The 22,996-nt window shown below is 38.0% G+C and overlaps 1 protein-coding gene across 4 annotated transcripts in view; it reads right to left on the reverse strand.

Annotated features, from left to right (window-relative positions):
• LOC100539813 (N-deacetylase and N-sulfotransferase 3) overlaps window positions 1–22,990 on the reverse strand; it is a 70,794-nt gene extending 47,804 nt beyond the window's left edge. For 2 of the 4 annotated variants that reach the window (XM_031553100.1, XM_010709952.3), the window contains exons 1-3: window positions 22,755–22,990; window positions 20,258–20,318; window positions 14,887–16,013 (exon numbers count right to left, since the gene is read on the reverse strand). In XM_031553100.1, coding sequence (XP_031408960.1) covers window positions 14,887–15,867 — 981 coding nt within the window. In that variant the 5' untranslated portion in view covers window positions 15,868–16,013; window positions 20,258–20,318; window positions 22,755–22,990. Of the gene's footprint in view, window positions 1–14,886; window positions 16,014–20,257; window positions 20,319–22,247; window positions 22,735–22,754 lie in introns of those variants that run through there. The other 2 variants (XM_019614747.2, XM_003205715.4) reach the window with 2 other exon arrangements.
• Window positions 22,991–22,996: the final 6 nt, after the last annotated feature.

Here is a 22,996-nt window from a genome sequence, read left to right on the forward strand (position 1 = left end):
GCAACCGAGCTGCTCTTCAAAGCATTAATAAGATGAAATAGAAGGCTGAAGCCTGATGATGTGCATCTTGTTTTTTTTCAGTATCCAGTATGAGACACTGTGAATCTGATTTTCAAAAAATTCAGGAGAGACTCCTACAGTTTATATGCATAGGCACTGTAACTACAAAAACATGCAATCCTGATTATCAGAGATAGAGGATATCAAATTCAGATCCCTAAAGAACACCAAAAACAAACAAATCAACCAAGTAGCCACTTCTAATGCAAGTCATTTGAGATAAAATTTTCCAAAGTTTTCCATAAGAACACAATTTTAATGTTGCTGGGACTTCATTTGGATATTTTTTGTATCATGTAAACAACCTTGATGATGGCCCAATTACGCATTTTCAAGTAATTAGGCTCTTTCATCTAGATGTATTATTTATACAATCAAGGGATTTAAGAAATACTTTTAACTAAGTTCTATCACCAGCTTCTTACTTCTTGGAGGTTAAGATAGCAGCTAATGAGAATAAGCTAATTATGGCAAGGTAAATTGAAGGTTTTAAATACTTGGTGCCAATAGTATTTAATAAAGTAATGTAATTATCATGCTGTTTTCAGGATTCTGTATGGAATTCTGCAATTAGTAGCTCTTAATTAAACTGTACTTTGATGAAAGAGGTGACTATCACTAAACAGCTAAACGATCTCATTATCCTACAGATAACTGAAATAAAGCCTTGCATTTCTTTTAATTAAAGGTCAAAAAATCTAGGCCAATTGAAGTAGAACTAATAGACACCCTACTAGTCCATATAATATTTTTCCTGGATTTTGGTCGGACAGGATTCAATGAAATACTTACCGGTTCTTTCATTCACAGCTTGTGAAACTGCATGTACAAAATTCTCAGAGTATAACACAACTTAAACTGAGAACAAAGCAACTCTAAAACACATTTAACATCTCCTTGTATTCATCCAGTTAAAATTCTTGTGATCTGGTGATTTTTGTTGAACCAGTCAGTGTAGCTGGAAAACAAGGTCTGTTACCCACAGCACAAGTATTTAGGCAGCCGTGCCATAAAGCAGCTCACACTGTTCAGCTGCCTCAGCTCTGAGCATGACTGGCTATCTCATAGCGTGACAGAGTAGATCAGCTCCTGTTCCAGTTCACTTATTCGCAAATAACGCCGTCAATTTTGCACGATATTTTGTCAATGATGTTACAACATCATGGCTATCCAATGGGTTTTTTGTCACCCAACTCATTAGTACAGGTTAAGGAATGGCCTGCTGGAGATGAGCTCTGTAAAGAAGGACCTGGGGGTCCTGGTGGACAACAGGGTGGCCATGAGCCAGCAGCGTGTCCTGGGGTGCATTAGAAAGAGAGTGGCCAGCAGGTCAAGGGAGATGACTCTCCCCCTCTACTCTGCCATGATGAGGCCACATTTTGACTACTGTGTCCAGTTCTGGGCTCCTCAGGTCGAAAAAGACAAGGATCTCCTAGAAGGAGCCTGGAGGAGGGCCACAAAGATTATTAGTGTCCTGGAGCATCTCCTGTATGAGGAAAGGCTGAGTAACCTGGGTTAGCCTGGGGAAAAGAAGACCGAGAAGGGATCTGATAGATTTTTAAATATCTAAAGGGAGGTGGGAGGCAAATGGATGAGGTCAGGCTCTTCTTAGCAGTGTGTATCAATAGAGCAAGGAGTAATGGACTAAACATAGGAAGTTGCATACTAACACGTGGAAGATCTTCTTTATGGTAAGGGTGACAGAGCACTGGAACAGGTTGCCCAGAGAGGTTGTGGAGTCTCCTATGGAGATATTCTTGACTCGTCTGGACTCTTACCTATGCAATCTATTGCAGGGTACATACTTTAGCAGGGCGGTTGGACTCAATCTCTTGAGGTCCTTCCAACCCCTGTGATTCTGTGATTCTCAGAAAGGACACAAATGTTACTCAAACTCCTTAATACTGTATTCATTGTCTACATGTTTGTCTCTTATTTAATGTTTCCTCACATGCCAGCTCCAGATTTAGCTTTCACTGCTGCCACCAGACACATCAGTCACTGTCTGGCTGGAGGAGGAGGGCTACTCCCCAAGCAGGGTTGTGCTTCACAGCATGGACTGGCCACCACCTTCCATGTGGCAAAGTATGTGCACTCTTATTCATCATACACTGCCTGGTTCAGCTGCTGAGGCTCTTGCACCCCAACATGTGACTCTGTACAGCCACTGGATTATGAAAATATCCAGAAGATTCAATACTGGAAGAATTTCCAGGCTTCATTTCTTAGCAGAAGGGACACAGTGGCCTCACAGAGCAGCAGCTGTCATTACATCTACCCCATTCACATATATCTGTCATGGCTGTATCCAAAATGACAATGATTTTAGAGATACAAGTTAGATTTCAGATCCACCTTTTCACTCACTGCCGGCACACAAAACAAGTAATTTTTGTCATAAAACTTGTTTTCTTATAGAAATTTGTCTCCAAAACCTACTCATATCATTCACTAGTCTGCATTTCATCCCACAGTGCCAGCTGAGGCTTACCTCCCCTTTGGGTTTCAAAAGCCCTGCCTTCCTTTTCTACACTGTCCCCCACATCCTATCTAGAAAAATAAGAGATGGTCTGCGCTATCACTAGTTTCCAGATATAGACTGACATGCCAGGGGATGTCAAAGTGAAGGGATTAAAGCAGAGTTCACTGAAACCTGTTTTAGAACATGCATTGATCCACATATATCTTATTCCACTGATTTCCTGGCATCTAGGAGGAATCCAACCATCCTTGAGAGCTGTCCATATCTGTCAAGTTGGAATGAAACTGGCCCGCACGTTCAAGTTGTTGGGGTGATGGATTGACAAAGGCAAACAGAGCCATTATAAATGCATGATTTTTCTGGAAAGGAAAGTTAAAGTATGGTGTCACTATTGAGTACATCAAGTAACAACCATCTGTGAATGCAGCCTTGTGAACAAGCTTCAGTCTGATTTGTTTTGTCAGCATTAGTATTCTCTGAATCTCAGTGCTGGACCCTGGATAAACATGGATTGAGCTGCCTCCTAAGTTGAAAAGCTTGGGCTTCTTCAGTAGAATTTTAAATGAACAAGATTTTGAAATGTTGACCAAATTATATTGACAAACACAGCTCAAAAGTGGGTGGTATTTATCTGTTTTTCTAGAGCATACAAACTTTAAAGCATTTAAAATTTTACAAGACTCTTCCAGTAATTAGAATGATTACTAACACTAGCTACAATTACAAAATAAATTTATTATGTGTACAGAGTAAAAAGTCAAATCACAGGCTAAGGAAGAACATGCTGCAATTTAGATAGCTTGAAAAATACTGGACATTGCATGCTGTTACCAGACAAAAAGAGAGAGAGGTCTGGTGTTCACCATATCATACTTTTTTTCCCCTTAAGGGTTTTAGACAAGCACAATAGCATTGGTGCTAATACTTCGTTTAACATCTTAAAGAACAAATAAAATAAAGCACAAATAAATGAAGACTTGCTCTCTCTTCATTCAGATAACAAACAGCCCATTGCTCGCCCGGCTCAAACAAGTATAGCAGAGCTACCACACCACTGTCATGCAGAATAAATGAACCATACCATGGGCTGGGCAGCATGCAGATGTTACAGTCTACTCAGAAATATGTTTCTTGTTCCTCCCCCAGTGGCAGCAAATTGATGTCCAACCTCCTCTTATTGTCTTGCCTATGCAAAAATCCTTACCTACTCACCTGCCCTTTCCTCCCTTGTCTTGGATGAGCTGATGCATAAACTCTTTTTCCCTCCTTCTTTTTATTAGTAGCTTCCAAATTGCTGAGTGAACTTCCTCTGTTACATCAGCACTGGTATCAAATAATTGGTAGAAAATGAAAAAGCAGGCAATGAAGGCTGGCACAGAAGAGCTGACACAAAACACAGGGCTTGAGAAGAGTTATGATTATGTGATGTCAACATAGAGAAGACATAAGAACTTAAAATAGGGTAATCAAAATTTGGACAGCTTCATTGACTCCTACATAGCACCTGGGCTAAGAGAAATACTTCAGCAGAGGAAAAAAAAAATAAATCAAGATTTTGTTTGAAACACGGGACAACTGTAAGAGAAGCACAGGGGGATTATTTAGTTTGAATAGTTAATATATCTCTTCTGGTTTTGCATAACTGCTCTCATTTCTAAAAGGCAAGATTTTAGAAACTAGACGTAGGTATGTAAATACCCCCACCTGACTACATTCTACACCTAGGGAACTCAAACCGACATACAAGGATCCAAAGCGAGCTTTGCATTTCATTACACTGTAAGAGATTGAGAGTACACCTTAGTACAAATTCCTCACCAATATTAGATTGCTTCCATACTTCATCCTCTCTTGCTGAATTTAATTTTTAAAGACTTACATAATCCTTCTAGTTCCTTTCAGATACTACCCTCTGTTCAACTACATGAAACACATGCTATTATAAGGAACTTTTACTGGCTGTTCAGCCAAATATCTCAGTGCCTTACATCAAGTAATTCTTATCCACCTTCACTGCTTACAGTCTGCAAACATCTGCAGCCTATTGCTTTCTGCTTTAGTCATCATTATTTGCCAAGTTCCCTAGCCTTTACTTTTTCAGTCCTAGCTCAGAAATTTCCTGAATGTCCTGATGTCTCTGTCTAAGCAGTCTCTAGATGTTTCCAATTAAGTGCTGCAGAAACTGAACATAATATTCTAGAAACCTCTTTGGTCAGAAAGATGAAATATTTTCCTACTGTAAAATATCATTATTTATTCCCACTATAGAAGTACATTCTAATGAGCAATACTAAACTATCTCAAAGGCTGTAAAGCATGAGAAGGAATTTTCCTATTTTATTTATTTATTTAAAATCAATCAAAGATTTTATGCTTTGTCAAACATGATTTTTTAAAGAGGAAGTATCACTTTTATCTTGCGTTATCTTATATGCAAAAAGATCAGTCACACTGAAATCCGTACAGAAAAGGAAACTAGAATTGTACGTAAATACAACATTGTTATTCCATAAAGGATTACAAACATACAGTCAACCTACTGAATTTCTTTCACTTTGTTTTGTAAGCATGACCATGCAGAATAAATCATGCTGTGGCACTGACATCTCCCAGACTGAATGGGAGAGAAGGATGGACACTTTCCATGCAGCTACTCTTGTAAGAGCAGCTACTGAAATACTGTCCCACTTTTACCACTCATTTTTCTCTTTTGGCCATACTGTGCCTTCTTGATACGACTGAAAATTTGCAAAGATGTCAGGGCCAATCTTGATACTGTTTTACAGTTAATTGCTTTGATTTCTATAACTGTCTGCACTGCATTTCAATCTGTTGCCTGTGCAAATTTTATTCCATTCCATTAGCAGAAGGAATTGGACAGCAAGCTCGTCATTTGAAAAAGCCCAGAATAATTCTTTTACCAGCCGCTCGTATGGCGATGGATCTGTAAAGCTGTAGTTGCATTGTTATTATTTGTATTACCAAAGTACTTTTCACAGCATGCCTCCAGCATGCAGAGACTTCATAAAGAAAGTTGCAAACAGATCAAAAAGAGCCTCTGGCACGAGAGCCTGTAGTGCATGGAAGGCGAGGGCCAAAGAGGATAGTTCCGGGGTACACTGCCAGTAGGCTGGAAGCTGTTCCAGCACACAGCTAGTCCTGAATTAGGATGCCACGCATGCACAGAATGTTAGAATCATGCCTCAGGTTTAGTGCATTAACGCAGAGAAGGTACTTACTGAGCTTTGATGTCCCTCAACTTCCCTTTTCTTTTGCTCTCAAGATGTTGTTATTCAGTGAACAACAGATAGCTTTGAAAGTACTGATCTTGAAACTCTGAAAAGGCTTTTTCAGCAGAGGCAAATTATCCAGCAGATTTGAATGACTTACATTGCATACTAAGGTTTCAATATGTCCTGACTCACATTTCACTTTATAAGTTTCAGAATGGCAGATTTTGCTTTCCTACCATATGGATCAACCCAAACAGAGCTGAGTTTAGGTTATGTTGACTATATTCTAAGTGTGCAGAATTACATGCGTTCTCATCCGTGAAAATATTCACATATATTCTTAAATTACAAGTTTCTGAGAAAAGGAAAGGAAACAGAACTTGCTAACTACATGGCTGTGAACCAAAAATGATCACTCAAGTATGGCATGCTGGACATAAGCATTTGGTGTGGATTTCTCTGTAGGTTAAGACTTACATTCAAGTATAAAGATATCTCTGCATAATAAACTCATACTTCAAGGGAAAAGTAGAAGCAGTGCTAGAAAGAGTTCAGCTATAGGAGCATAACTATTTAACTAATATAATACATTAGTAATTAATATAATTAATAACTACTTAATATTGAAATAGAATAGCTAAATAGCTCTTATAGTGCACAATTCCATTAATAACAGCAATGAAAATACAAAAGGCAGACACCACTGGTAAGAGAATTCATTCAGCCTAAGGATATCAAAGCATTCATCACTAGAGAAAAAGAGAATTAAAAATGAAAAAGATTTCCACAACTGCTAGAAACATATATGTGACTGCATCCACACTGCACACCTACTGATTTGGGAAATCAACAGTAGATTCAGAGATGCAATTTCCTTGATAAGTCAGGAAGCGTGCTAATTATAAGAGCTGTGAAGTTACATCAACACCAAAAGTGTAATATTTTTTCGAGTTGTGTAACAGTTAAACTGTAAGACCTGTGACATAGGTAAGCAAAGAAACAGTCACTTAGCAGGGATGTGGGCTGGAAATGCAGTACTTTTCCCCCTTAAATGTGCTAAGAGTGGTTTAACCTCCGGGTGAGAAAATAATGGGATCAATAACAACCTTGTTCTGAGAATGTTAATGAGCTTCCTGAATGGCAGCAAATCACTAAGGGTGGAAGGAAACCCTCTTGCCATATGTCATGTGTGACAGTCCCCAGAGCATTCGCCTTCATTTGGTTATAAAAAGGGAGCTGTAATTCTTTTCTCTATTACTTCCATATGTCAGCTGCTGAAGCTACAACACATTACTTAAAGTAACATTTCAGAGGAAGCTCACACGTATCTGAAAATTACCACCAAATATCAGGAACTTCCTTTGTTTTTATCTCTTAATTTTACTATTAGCATTACAAACAAAAACTTTAGACAGTATTGTGTAGAAACAAGATCTGAGAACAGTCCAGCATGTGGAAGAAGCCCCACTGAGCAAATCAGACTGGTAAGATGACTGTGATCAAATAAATGAGAAGTTATAGCAAGAAGTCCCTGGCTTCCTCTCCAGCAGTGCGCTTTCTCCTCTGTCCTTCATTATAAATTATTCCCTTCCAAAAAATAAATTGATTTTGCCTCAAGTCACCTTCTGAAAACCATATGCTCTCAGAGATAGCCTAACAAAACCTACATGCATTCAAGTAAAACAGCAACTGTAGAATATCTCAAAACTTCATTGGCCAGATTCTGGGATTATTTAATTTATTTGTAAATAAGCATTTGGGCAAGTTGCTAAAGATGCAATTTCTGAGCCAGATCAGGTGAAAAATTCTGCTCAGCCATACGTTGCTATTAATTCCTTCCTTTTTTCCCCTCCGTAGGTGCTCATATTTTCGTTAGAAAAACAATGGCCCATGAGGTGACATCAATTTTACATGGTACGTTACAGATATCTTTAAATGGCTACAGATCCCTTGACCAGATATAAATGGCTGTTAAGAAAACGTGTCCTTAAGGCAAAGCTCTAGTTTTGCTGCTGAAGTAAAGTAGTACATTGGGCACCAAGGAACTTGCTGGTAAAAGTAAGGCAACTAGAAGGAAACAGTGCATATCATGCTTAACTAGAAGATGTTATTAGTAGGATGGGCCTGGGAACGTGCAACCAGTATTCAAACTGGGGCAGAACAGCTTGAAGCAAATCATTCTCACCAGCCCTTATGACCACATAGGATTTACCATACTGACAAGCAGTTTCTGTAGCTCCTTTGACAATAAGAAAAGCTGTAACTGTTTTCTGCCTTCTCTAACTTCTCCCGGACATAGAGGGATCATAGTTTGCTTATGAGACTGCATGAAAAAAGTTTCAAGATTTAGGTTTGCATGAATAGTGTCACAAGCTTTTAAATTAAAAAAAAAAAGTTACTCCAGCATTGCAAAAATAAGTAAAGGGGGAAAAAGAAAACCTCTATATACAGCTTTACGATTAGTGACCTGCCTTGTCTTTTTGAGATATCTTTTGTCTTAATACTCCGGAGAACCCTGCATTGAGCAGTTAAGTTTCTTCACAATCAGTAAATACAAATGAAGATGTATGGGGAAGTATCACTGTCCTGACCCAACCCTCCCACACGGGGCACCTGCAAAGTGAAAAATGCTATCCTTCAAATGTTCAAAACTTCAACAGGGTTCCTTTGGGATAGAAAATACTTAGCTTATTTATAAACCTTGGCCTAAAAGAAGTAGGACAACAGATACATAGAATATTATCCTCAGCAATGATACTTAAACGGCTTTGCTGAAGGCCTCAAATGCTGCAGCACACCAGAAGTGCGAGTGGTACAACTCTGCTGACTCTCAAAGGTTCAGTGAGAGTAAGGACAACCACATTTGACTGCTTTTTTCTGCAAAATAATTTTTCAGAAGAAACTCCAGAACACCATCATGAAAATAAGTGAACAAGCCATGGATTCCAGCAAACATTGAACCAAGAAAAGATACCAAATTAACAGGTAAAGCACTACAACTGAAAGCCTCCTCGCACTTGACACACCAACATGAATGGATTCTGAGCTAGAAGGAATATCTGGAGGTCAATGAGCACTTACTTTCTTTCACATTTTTAATACAGAGCAATGTGTGTTAGATACACAGCACCCTTTTCACAGCTGCTGCACCTGAGAAATTCTGTAGAATTAAACAGAATAGTTTAACCAACTGGTAAGAATGGGTCAACGCAGTTACTGGGAAAAGAAATATGGCTTTGCAGCTCCAAGGGAGCATGCCAGCACTGCTGTTTGATATGCACATACTATATAGGGATTTCATTCTGAGGACACACAGTTACTAAGCAAGGTTTTAGTACCACAAATAAGCTGTACAGACAGTGCCAAGCCTTTTCCATTGGGTTTGGCTGTTTCCAGCTTATGCAAGTGCAGGGTGGGAGAAGCAAGCACACCTAGAACCCTCCATCACTACCTTGCTAATCCCAGAAGTGTCACACTCAAATAGACCTAAGTATCCTCTTTCCTGTCACTTCTGTGCAGCCCCTATCTTCTGAGTAGGGATTTTTTACCCAGCTTTGTTTCAAAAGAAAGTGTGCTCCTTTTAAAAGCAAGAGCTGGAATGCTGAGCTGTACCTGTATGAGTCTTAGTCAATCAAAATTCACAGAAGTTGCTACTGCAACCAAATTGCTTTTATACATTAAATGTTAAGAAGACTTACTGGTAAAATATTCTACAAGCTGGTAGCAGTTCATAAAACATAAAATAATTTTAATAATTTTTTGAAGTTACGTTTTTTATCTGAGATCTAATTCTCTATTTCCTCACAGTGCATAATTTTCCACACTGCTATATCTGAAATAACATGCTCAAGAAGTCAGACTTCCTAGGAGATAAGCCAGTCACAGAAACACCACCATTTCTACTATTCCTTTTCTTCGCCACTTTTAAGGATATACTTTTTATTTATTATTCCAGCCAAGTCAGTGTAAGGTACCACAGGAGCTTTAGATCAAATGAAGATAGAACACGAGTACACACAGTAAATGCACTGAACAACAGCATAAAAGTAACAGGGCTAATTGACTAGAAATATAAAATGATACAGCTAAACAAAAGTTCCTAGTAGTTAATTCATGCTGTCATTTAAAAAAAATTAGTAAGATCTTTTCCGTCTCCCCAAAGGAAAGATTTACAGCTCAATGCAACTGAACAGACAAGAGCATCTCTAACAGCTCTGATGACATACCTATCATTTCTTTACTGATAACCTTCTGTACGATCCTACAGATAAAGAAACAATTAACTTGGAGATTTAGGCTTTCTATTATGACAGAACTGTTCTGTGCCTTGACAGTTCACTCTGCCACAACACACAATATATGGAAGTTTCTCTGAAGCAGATATTCAGGTCATTCCTATGTAGAGGAGTTGAAAAGATATGGCCTTATATTTTTAAAACTAAAAAGCATACCAGTGGAATGCTCTCCCACTGGAATATCTGCTTTCTTTCTACGCTACATAGGAGAGAAAAACACTACATGGGTTTTAAACAACAGTATCAATTTAAGCTATAGTGACTAGCAAGGACAAATTTGCAATGTAAGGAATACACTATTACATATTAGAGGAGAAATCTCTGTTGCATTAAACAAGAGACGATCACCAAAATACTCAGGAAATATGATAATGAACACTGGATTTGGAACTCAAAATGAAATTCATCTGATGTGTACTTTATAAAACTCAAAATCCGTGCAAGATGTCAGACTGTGAGTGATGGAAGCTAAAATGCTATTAATTTACTCTTCCTGGCTAAATTCTCTGTGCTATCAGTACACCATTTGGCACAGATGATATGAAAGAGAATCACTAGGTGGACTGCTCTTGCAGTGCAATTCTGCACCAAGTCTAATGCCAAAAAACATTGTAAGTTCAAGATTCTATTTCCCAAATATGTGTCTCCTAATCAATGTATTGCCTAAGTGCTCACAAAATAGAAAAAGAAAGAAAAGATTACATCCCTCTCAAGAATGTATATGGTTAATAAGAAAGCTTTTCCTTGGCAATTATAAAAGAGTAATAAGAAAACACAAGAAGTATCTATCATACTATTTTCAAGTGTTAATATAATTCCATTTGTGCACTGTTTGTTGTATATGTTGCATGACCAAAAATGGTCATTCAGGCCAAACTCTTCCTAAATAATATCAACACCGTAGATTTAATCCTGAGCAGTGCAGGAATTAAAAGGGTAAAAAAATTAGGCTTACATTAACAAAGTGTAGAGATTATCAGACTTCGGTTTAAATTACCTCTTTTGAAAAGTACAAAGGATCCCACAATGCAAAAACACACAGCTAATGACTTAAAAGAATAATAAACAAAAAATCACAGTGTTCTGATTTTTCATTCTGAAAGCATGATCAACTCACAAGGAAATACAGAAAGTGATGGACTGGGGAAATGAAGGAAATGGTTGACCAACTTTTGCATATTCCACTGTAATCCACCAGTACTGGACAGTAAGTAGAAAATAAAAAAAGTCATATTTAATTTCCCTCCTAATATCAGATGACTTTCTCAATGCTTTATAGTTTGAAAAAAAAAAAATATAATGGTGACAAAAAACTGATATTAATTATGATATTAAATTACTATACTGTGCTGGGGCAATCTTGGTCTATTAAGATAAACTTTCTTTGCAGATATTTAGATAGATTGGCTGTCCGTTTCAAAGAATTATTTGGACTGCACACACTAAAAATAAAGAAAAATTGTAACACTGTCACAGCATAACGGTCTCTCCTGCTAGACAGATATTAAGAGAGAAAAACGGTTACAGAAAAATGTATGCTGAGATGACATTACTACTCTTATATTCAATGTGGGAGGCAATTAGATTACAAAAATGTTCTATTCTGTTATTTCTATTATATCAGAGAAAGATAAAATAAATAAAGATGAAAATGGATGATTACCAGTGGTAGCTATTCACTACAGCACCTGGGAGAACAGTTTTATTTATCCAGATTTTGTATAGTGACAGTCAAATTGGTAACAATCAGGAAACCTAAAAATCTGAAGTCAGTTTCAAGCTTTTGTGGTTATTTATTTTTTAAAATAAAAAAGCTGTATTGTTTAACAAAACAATCCATTTATTAGTTTTCTAGGACTTTTATATAGACTTTGTCCAAAGATTTTTAGAAGGGTTCTCCACGCTTGTATTTCTGGCACTACGTATACTCCAGCTGAAGCACCACCACTCTGCCTAATTTTTAGAGATGCAGAAGGCACTCATTGTAGAGGTATTGCTTTCAACTTCACCACTTTTGAGGTCAATATATACTACTGATTAAAAACAACAACAACAACACTTAACCTTATGACAGCAATTTTCAGACAGCCTCAACTCCAGTTCACAAAATTCAAAAAAGTGCCAGTTTAGCCTATGAAAAAAAGTGAGAAGAAATTCTTTTGAAACCGGACCTTACTTGGAATCAGAATCTCCCTCCTTGGAGATCTTCCACACCAGATGGACATGGTCCTGGGCAGCCTGCACTGGATGGCCTTGCAGGGGTTGGGCCAGATGGACCCAGAGGGGTCAGTGCTGAATCACTGATGAGTTACAGTTTTGTATCACATCTGCAACAGCTCTCCAGTTTCTAAACTTTGCCTTATCCAGGGAGTAGCGCTAACCACACCACAGCTATTCTGGAGACTAGAAGCTTTCTGAAGTGGTTAAGTGCATTAATTAATGGAGTACATGAATAAATATCCACCTTGCATCAAGGAAGTTCAGTCTTAAAAGACACAACTGTGTGCAGAAAATATTAGGCAGGAAACACATTAAACAAAAACGAAACACAAAAAACATGATATCCAATTTTATACTACCAGTATTTATAATGTAACCTTCGCAGAAATGAGTTAATCTTGAAATTACACAAACTCTTCATTTAGTAACCTCTTTTTACACTCAATTCTGTCACAGTCAATGCAACAGAAAACCAGTAAAACACTGCTGTCTAATGGAGTGTCATTTATGCAAAACACACTATACAATAACAGATTCTCAACTACTGCAAATTGATTTTATTTCATTCCTTCACATGTCAACATGCTACAGAGGGTAATTCCTTTGATATTAATAGTAATGAAGATGCATTGTACCTGACAGCCCTAACAACATGTTTAATAGAATGTTTTAACTTTCAAGTAGATGAAGAATCTGAAGGGAACGCTTTTGCATTCCACTCTTTCAGAGCATAGTTCACTGTAACTTTTAAGTAGGGTAATTTCATTTATTCCCACTTTGATACTATTTCTATTTAATTTGACAGTTTCACTTAGGAAAGATAACATTCTGACATACTGCAAATTATTCTCTCAAAACAATACAGTTCACCCTTTTGTATTTGCTTTAATCTAATTTGTCTCAATAGCCGCCTGCTTCTAGCAAGTAATTCTGGCAATTTTTCATTTTAGGATAAGTTAGAATGATTATCTTCAGGTGTCATTCACATAGACAAAATTTGAAACATAATATTTCAAATTGCTACTGTACAACATAGTAGGAAATCTATTTGGGCTTTATTTAATTGTTAATAGAAACTGCTCCTTCTGCAGAACAACTGAGTTTTGCCACTGATGTGGGTCAGACATTACCTTGTTCTTGCAATTTCTTTCTTTTTTTTTTTTTGCATAGGGGAAACACCTGCTTATCTAAGGAACGTATCTTATTTATAATTGCACACACAGAGGAAGTTTCAGCGTATGATGCAATTTTAAAATAAATTTAAGTAACTATAAGTTCAAGTCTCTTGCTTAATAACACAGTGTAACACAGGGCTGCTGCAATTTGACAAATATACTACCACTGGAAAAATATACACAAAACACAATAAAAAAATCTAGTTAATAATATTAATAAGACTATTGTCTTCATGGAGTGCTATCATTGCCCAACCTTTTTAGAACATCTTTCCACGCTGAAAGCTTTCACAGGAAATTTCCCCATTTTTCCAGCAGAAACCAGTCATCAGCATCTTATAGACTTGTTAGCTTCTAGACTAAGTATTAGTTCTGCAGTTATCTCTATCTGCTTTGTTACAGAACTTCACAAAAAGAAAGGGAGGCATATAGCAAGAAATAACATTATTCCTACTGACCTCAGCCTACAACCTCACTTGAACAGCATGACAATGGAGAGTAAAAAAAGGACACTTAGGAATGTCCAACTTCAAATGTTAAGATGAAAATTTAACATTTTTAACATTGAGTCGTTTAGACTAAACAAGCTTTTGAGACCTAAATTAATACAAACCTTGCTTGTAAGTAAGCGTCATAAAAGTAAGAAAGGTAAAATGCTGCAACCAGCTTTTGACATTCAAAATGCATTTTAAACATTTAAGCTAATAATCCAATCTGTTCTTCAAAATTTATGTTGACATTTCTTTTTGCTCACCACATTTACTTCCCACTTGTAAGACTAGCAACAAGTACATTACATGCTAATAGATCTTCGGTCCAGCTTTGAAGTCCTGTGCTGTTTCCAAGTACTTCTAAAGTACACATTTAGGCAGAAGGTATCATCAGACTAGAGTTAAATACTCTGCAATTATTTAATTAGAACTGTGAGTGCTTGGGGGCTCAGGGAGAAATGAAAACACTGCCTCTCTTACCACCTTTCTTTAACAGTTACTTAGCAACTAGTCATCTTTAATTTTCTTGTGAAAGACTATTTTCCATACATAGTACAGAGAATGTAATTCAGAGGTGCCCGCCAGTGAGATTACAGAATTTAGTTCAGCAAGCATTTTTGTCATTTAAGAGAAAACAAGTGATATTAACCAGTGACTCTTATTTTCTTATGTTCTCTTTCTCACCTGTAGAAGTGAAGTTGCACTGACACTCCTCCAGCCTGGAGGAGAAAGGAACTGCTACACCTTGAGTTTATGACTACTGAGTCAGTCGTATTGGCTTCTCTCTCAAGGCACAAAGAGTTTGCATCGCTATTCTTAGTGATTTGCATCCTTTTTGAGTTTCAACAATTAATAACTGTTCATTTTAAAAGTGATAATAAAAACATGATACTTTGCCTTAACAACTATTAGTTTCTGTACATACTTTACCTGTACATCATTGGCATTCATTCTTGTTCCTTCCTTCCCAACGAAGATGTCATCTATATCAACCAGAACGTACCTATCCAAGGACAATTTGAGCTTCTTTCCAGACAGAAAAGAGATGGCATCTATGAAAATCAGCTTGTGCAGCCAAAAATTCAAGTTATTGCCAAAAAGGACTCGTTGTATCCCATCATGGAGACCCAGGTCATGAATTACTGTGGCATGGAGAGCACTTTTAGCAGCAGGTGGCAAAAGGTTTTCTGGTGTCTTTACTTTTGCAAATATCACTGGTTGGTAAGCTGTATGATTAATCTGGAAAACTGCCCAGTCATTTCCAAACAAAGGACCTTTCTCAAGCTTAGAGGATTTTGTCACATGGAGCAGTGGGGAATAAGGGTTAATGCAACAGTCCTTAATACCCAGATTGCTGTGGACATGAAAAGGAAAGCCCTTCAACTGAAAGCTCTGCAAGCTGTTCTCATTGCCTTTGTGAAATCCAATAACCCCTACACCATATTCTATGCAATACTTATCTAGAAGACCTCTGTTCCAAGAGTCCATATTCACATACTTTAGAATATTTTCGTACACTATGAGAGCATATTTGCCCTTATTTTTGTCTATAAGCACTGGGAGGTCACCTTTTCCAGATGCAATTTCAATGTGATACTGAAATCTGCTAGATTCTAAAACGGTTATTATATCTTGGCCTAATGTTGAATATTGACTTTCCACAAACACTAGCACTACAAGATCTGTCCTCAGTGGATCAGTAGGCTTCATGGTCTTCATCTCCATCAGCTTGTATGGAAACAGTGGAAGATCACCACATTCCACTTCTGAAGAGATTTCAGAAAGTTCATTTTCTTGTTTGTAGCCATTGTATAAGTAGTATGCAGAAATAACAATGCTCACCATACAAAAAGTGGCCAGCAAAATAACTGTTCTTTGAAAATGTCTATGAAGTTTCATGATAAAACTCATGTTGTTTACTTGTCTTAGATTGCTCTCAACAGCAGCATTAGAAACATACACAGATTCTCAACAACTTGTTCCAGTCCTCTCAAATATTTATGTCACCATTGCAGCACACACATCTATCTTCCACAAAGCTTTACAGAAGGTATAGTCTAGAAGAAAAGAAAATCAGAGATTTAATTGAGGCACCACATTTGTGAAGTACTGTCACATTTGAATTAATGGATAACACAAATCACTGCTGAAGAAATGTTTAGAAGAAAACAATTCAAAGAACTGTGATAGTTTCCTTCTGAAATTTTACATTAGTAGTATTACTTGTTCCTACTCTCCACTATGCCTAATTGTTTCAAAAAATACAACTGTCACTCTGCATTTTGTAGTATTGCGACACCAGAATATGTCTAAAGCACAAGTAAAGGAACAGCTTGGAGAACCTCCACTTCAATCTAACAAAAACAAAGCCTAACATTTCAAGAGCCAAAAGACCTAGTCCAAATGCTGAGCAAAGATGGCCAGCAGGCTTTCCTTAGATGGCACTTCCAGAATTCCCACTGGTTACCAGGCCCACATGAAAAAGTCTCTAAATCCCATAGACTCCCCTTCCCAGAATGTAATGTAAAACTGGGCATACTCAGGAGGCACCAAAATGCAAGGTTATGGCAGCAAAGAACTTACTGTTTCTCTTGTTTCTTTCTTTTTAACCCAAAACCAAAAGAATTACAGGTAAACAACTGCTGATACCACAAACATTGAGGAAATGTCATAACCCTTCTATGTCAAGGCCAAGAAACTAGGGGAACATTATTCTACGTGATTAGGTGTTTTCTATACTTTATTAATGCACTTCTGAATAAAGTTGGAGAGTCCATAACTCAACATGCATTTTACACACTCAGGTGTGCTACATATTATATATGTACAATAGGAGTACTTTTTAAACCACACTTTCTCCTGCAGCACTGAAATCATACAAATTATATTTTACTGAACCACATACTGTCCTTCTGCGCATTGTTGGAAGGACTTTGTATTTCTTTATATTAAAAAAGCATAGAATAAACCAGCTCTTAAATTTGAGAAAAGAGTAATATATCAACAGCTAACTTGGGAGGCAGATCATTCAGGCATATATTTATGCTCCAACTTATACCTAAGGAAAGCAGTCACTTTCCAAGCCAGCAGTACAACTGCTCTCAAATTTTCTAATAACACACATGAAAGGTATGACAAGCATAAAATAATTACCTACTAGAATTAGGAAGGAAGGTCAGCAGTAGATTGAAGAATATTACAAATAGAAAACATGCTACTCTAACTTCACAATATAGTACATAATCTGTATATAATCTGTAAATGGCAATAAAATAAACTACATGCATAACATTAGCACAGTCATTTCTTGAGTGCTTAATCCCTACATGCTGAGCTAAAAATAAAAATAAAAAACAAGGTTTAAAAAAGAAGTATCGTCTGTATCAAATTTGAACTTTTCTATACAGACTGACAGAGACACTGATAATAAATTAAATCTAGTCAGCTCAGCACTGAATCATGGAACAGATGATGATTAAAGAAACAGAGTAGATTTCTGATCCAAAAGAAACTGAAATATACAGAAGATTAATTTCTAATCAATAAATGAAATTGGAAAAAATAACATCAAGTCAAATCAAACAACAGACTGCCATGCACTTGGGCCACTCAACTGCTTTGCAATTTAAGATGAGGAGCTCTTATCAAGAAGGTGACCTTTTATTCCACATTTTCAAAGCAAGTTTTGTTTTGTTTTTTAAAAAGGGGAAAAAAGACATACTTAACATTATCTTTTGTGACTCTAATAAAATCCTGACCGGTCCTTCCAGTGCAAGGAATGTAATGAATATAAAATTAAGTGAATAAGAAAATGAGATAATGCAAAAGAAGAAACTACATGGCATGCTATCTATCAGAACAGCAAAACTGAGCGTCAAGAGTAAGAATATGTCAGCTCTCACTCATAATTAAGATTCTCTTTAAACCTGTGTATTACCAGATAAGCCCATTTTCTGGACACATTCTGCTCTTCTCAACTCTTATTCTACTTTCCATAGATAGCATCTCATCAACCCTCCCTGCTCTCAGTGGACTTGCACCTGGCCTTGAATCTCACCTGCAGCTGGAAAAATATGGCTTTTAGACAAGGGATTCTCCTTTTACTCAGGCACATAGGCACATTATTCAGCGTTAACCAAAAGTAGCATAATTTGTGCCTGTAGAAACTGGAGGCATTTATTTGCAAATAAGTGTAAGAATGGACAGATATTGAATGTAAATCTGAAAGTACCTCTAGAAGATCTCAAACACTTTAAGTATTGAGATATTTGATTTTTGTCATACTACCTTCAAGCGCATTGCCTTAGACAGCAGAAAAGATATATATATATACTGGTAGGAAGGCAGATGATAAACTAGAAGCTTCGTTTTACTTGAATGAGTAAAACTAGATTTTTAAGGCATGTCTCCAGACAGACAATTTTCTGTTACAGGCACAAAGGATTCTCAGTGAAAACAGCCTTCATTTTGTATCTCCAATGCAGCTGACTGGCTGCCAAGAAACTCATAATTTCAGTGGCCAAAATGAATGCTTACTGCATTCTGAGGAATAATTATACACATGGCTGCCTTTCTTCAAAAAACCACACACCCTGTCTTACTCAGCCTTACAAAGAGCTTCAGGTCTGGTGAACAAGTAGAGAGACGTGAATCTGCAAAACAGAACTCTTAGAACTCTTACTGACTAAAGTACCATTGCTTCCCTGAGTGGCAGTCAGCCACCATTCAACATACTGCTCGAGGCTTGCTTGCTTCTTCTTCCCCAGGCTGCTCTGACAGAGCCATGAAGTACTCCTATTTTTATGACAGGAACCATTCAAGTCAGAGGAGCTAGAAGCTCCCAGCAGTGTGATTTTGATGTCTCACTCTTCGCCAGCTTCAGCTCCTATCTTGCCACCTGAATGTGATAATACTGAATGAATTTTTCCTGGAGCAGGAAAAATTCAGAGTGACCCAAATTCATGGGAAGAAAGGGCTGACTGGGTGCAGCAGCTGTAGGCACAGATGTTTGAACAAGATATTACAGAAGGGTTGCAACTCAAGGACTGATAAAGGAAGAAGCAGAAGCACTTGAAATATTTGCAGCAGAGATGTTCTAAGGTGGTTCCATGTAGCAGAAAATCTGGAGCCAGCCTAGCGAGCTGTGTTTTTCTACAAGAAAGCCCATGCCATTTTATTCTTAGCTCCTAATTGCAGGTACCTCCTCAGGTACAGAGTGCAGCTGCAAGGAGTGGGTAGAAATGCTAAGACAGATGCAAGGCTTCACACCGAGGAAATCTCTGAGACCCAACAGGACCACAGCCAGACCTGGCATCCTCACCACTGAAAAGAGGAAGGAAGGAAGAGGAATGAAACAGAATAAGACAAGTTTTAAATGCATGTTCTTTTGAATCAGCTTGATGCTTATGTAAGGTCTTGCTTATTTAAAGACTGCTTTGCATGGCAAGAGTTCAAAAGAACACAGAAGAAAAGGGAACATACATTTAATAATATCAGAACAGTTTCAAAGCCTTGACAAGTTACAGCTGTTTTCGTACAGGAACAGACTAATTTTACTCTGAACAATACTAGTTGCTAGATATACTGGATTCTTACAGCCTAAAACATCATGCACTGGCTTTGACAGAAGTACAGAGACCTCCTGGGTGCATCATTCACCTCACACTGTACAACTTACCACGACTACGGTGAACTTAGTCACAGCCTGAGACACAACTTAAGGGCAAATGGTTCTTTTATATGATTACTGCCGACAGTACACACCGACAGAGGGCACTGTTTAGAACATACCAACCCCAAGGAAGCTCTCTGAAGTGGCACTTCAGAACTGGGCTGTCCTTATGGAATCTTATTTTCACGAGAAAAGAATATAATATTTAATAAAAGAATACAGAAGTCGTTACAGCTTGATCTCCAATATTTCCGAATATATATATATATATATATATTTTTTACTTCTTACATACTTGTGCATTTTTTATGCCATCCTCTGAAAATTGAGACCAGTGGTTTTTATTTACATTGTCCCTGGCATTCAGTATCAAAATATCACCTTAGTGTGAAGACTAGTGATAAAAATTACTTGAAAATATGTCTAATATTTAGAAGTTTGTTTTTAACTTGTGGACTCACTATGCGGGACAAGATCTTGCTGTGAGAAAGCTGAGTCATGGAAAGAAACTTTGCATTTTATTCTGAATGCAGCAAAGCTCAAAATAATTCTCTTCCACTGCAGAAGTGATTTCTGCAGCATTAGACTAGTTCTCACAAAAATCTTATGGACATAGGAAATAAATATCACCTTATTAACGAGATTTACAGTTGTCACACATGCTGCTGGGCTGTCACAGTCGTGGTATCTTCTGCTGGCCAGAATGAAAGGGAGGTATTAGAATACAGATTTTGTACTTCATGTTTTCCCTCGTCTCCAAATTCACTAATAAGATAAAACTGATGACAGAACAAACACCGTGATGAAGCCACATGGCTCTGGTGAGTTCCTACCATTTGCTACTGTCTGGAGTTTATTACTTTGCTAACTACAAATGACTGCAATCCTGGCTCCTATAAATCATTTCAGCACAATAACCCTATTGCAAATATTCAAGACAAAGCTGGCTGGGGATTTCACCTATTAATGAGGCGTAGAGGTGTTCTCCAGTGAGCACAGAGAGCACAAAATCAGATTTATTTATTTATTTATTAATTTCCCGGCAGTAAAACATAACACAAAAGCAACTTCACCAAAGTCTTTGCGCTTAGTGGGGAGCCCCATCCTTGGGCTCAGACTGATGCACAGAGTGTGAGGACCTGTGCTGTGTGAGTGCCATGGCAACACTGTGAACACCATGCCCTCACTGGCAGATTTCTGCACTACGACTTCCACGGTATGCCCAGCACACACTGCAGCACAGGCTTTGTACGACTGCCTTGCCTGCACAGCACGAACAAGCTGTTTTCTGGACTAAGGAGCTCTAAAGAAACATAGTTCTTGCTGTCCTACTACAGGTATCCACATAAAGACAAACATGGAAAACTGCTTTAAGTTCTATACTTTAAAAAATTTATCTGTTGAAGTTGTGTCATGAATATCAATATGACTTAAAACTAACACGAAATGTGCCTTATCTCAATATATTTAAAACTATCAAGATTAAACCAACAGGCTAAATAAAAATAACCAAAAGCAAAAGAGAAAATGCTCTCAATTTAAGTTTTTTTAAAGCCCAATATGAAAATCCGGTTTAATTTTACCTCTGACCTATGCAAAGGCAACTATATATTGTGACCTCCGCTTAGGAGCAACAAAGTTGTGTCACATTTATATACAAAGGTAAAACAAAACAAACCCTCACAAATTGTTTCAGGGTAAAGAAAATCTTCCCAATCACAAAGTGGTGTGAGTTCAGGATTCATTAGCCAACAGTTTTATTCAGTTATTAGATCTCTTTGCTTTGCAATATCTATACATATTTTTCCATCCGCCTCCTGTGATAACCCTCATCATTACGTTCCGTGCCTGTTCTTTACCAAATTGGCTGCTCAGCAGCAGTAACAACACGCTCCTCATGGGTTGAATGAGGGATGAGTCCTACATCAAGAACAGACATATTGTTCAGCACATTGATACAGGCATTCCAGCTTACAGTGATTAGAATGCTATTTAATTGCTTGGAGCAAAAAATCCTGCTTTGGACAGCTACTACAAAATATAACCTTCAGGAAACACTCCCACTCACTGTATCACTGCTACTAAAATGTAACTCTTGGATATAAGAATGACCGGTAAAAAGCAGCAAAGGGTATTTGAAATAACCCCCATCAGGCACGGGCAGTAGTGCTCAGATTTTTAAAGACCAATCATGAAAATATGAAACTGGCCTCCACATACCAAAGTACCTCTACTTCACTCTACTGACTGAAGTATTCAAGCAGCAATAACTCATAAGTTAAGCATAATAACCTCATAAGCAGGTGGAGAACGAGGTCTTATAACTGGATATTAAGGAGACATTTTCAGCTGGAAAAGATGGTGCTATGAGATATAAACAGCCCAGGGAAGGCATCGAGACCCTTTTGCATTGCCTAACAAAGCTTGTAAGCCCTCCAATACTCAGGTAAAGCACATTTCTCAGGTATCTTTAAACAAACAAAAATCTCACACCAAACAAAAAAGCAGAACAAACATTCTGGCAGATAGACACGCTTCTTTTTTTTTTTTTTTTTTTTTTTTTTTTTGAGTTCTTGGTGCAAGCAGTTTTCAGCTGCTATCATATCTCAGCTATCCTTACCTCAGTGCTGCACTGGTGTATGCGGTGCCACAGAACCTGACAGGGCAGGAACTCACGCATCAGAATTTGTTAATAAAGAAGTATTTTAAAATAACAACTATACAGTATTTAAGAGGGAGACTTCCATACAGTGCAAAAGTCAGTTTTGCTCTTCAAATTGCTACTCTATCTTCACACAAGACTTTCTGCCAGCACATCTTAGAATACCTTATGTCTCACGCCGTTTTTCTAAGACAAAACCTGTTTCCAGCAAGCAGACGAACGTTACAAAGTAGGAACGACACGACCTGCCGGCGAACTGCCCCTAAGGTCAACGCGTGGCACGTCCCCTCGTCCCCGCCCGTCCCACTCTCGCCCTTTCCCCGCAGCGGGCGGTGTTCCCGCCGCGACACCCGAGAAGAATGCCGACGGCCAAAAGAACGCCGTCTTCTCCGCTTGCCGTTTCAATAAAGAAAAAGGCAAAGCCACACGAACCAATCAACGAATCAACCCAGAAAACGAAGTTACCTAGTGAAAAGTAGCGAATGAAAGCGCAAAAGACTTTTCTGCCATTTCCCAAAGGCCTCGTGTTGCTGTGTACTAACGGTCGGATCGGCTGTAATGTCCTCACGGGACTTTGGGAATTCCAGCAGCTGTCACCACCTGAAGTCATTAACGGTTTCTTCCCGGCGACGACTGAGTTTGCCGCCCGGCCGGCCGCCCGCAGACACCAGAGGGCAACAGCGTCGCACAGAAGCAGCCGGGAAACA

The sequence above is a fragment of the Meleagris gallopavo genome, chromosome 4, assembly GCF_000146605.3.
Source record: "Meleagris gallopavo isolate NT-WF06-2002-E0010 breed Aviagen turkey brand Nicholas breeding stock chromosome 4, Turkey_5.1, whole genome shotgun sequence".
NCBI classification, from domain to species: Eukaryota; Metazoa; Chordata; class Aves; order Galliformes; family Phasianidae; genus Meleagris; species Meleagris gallopavo.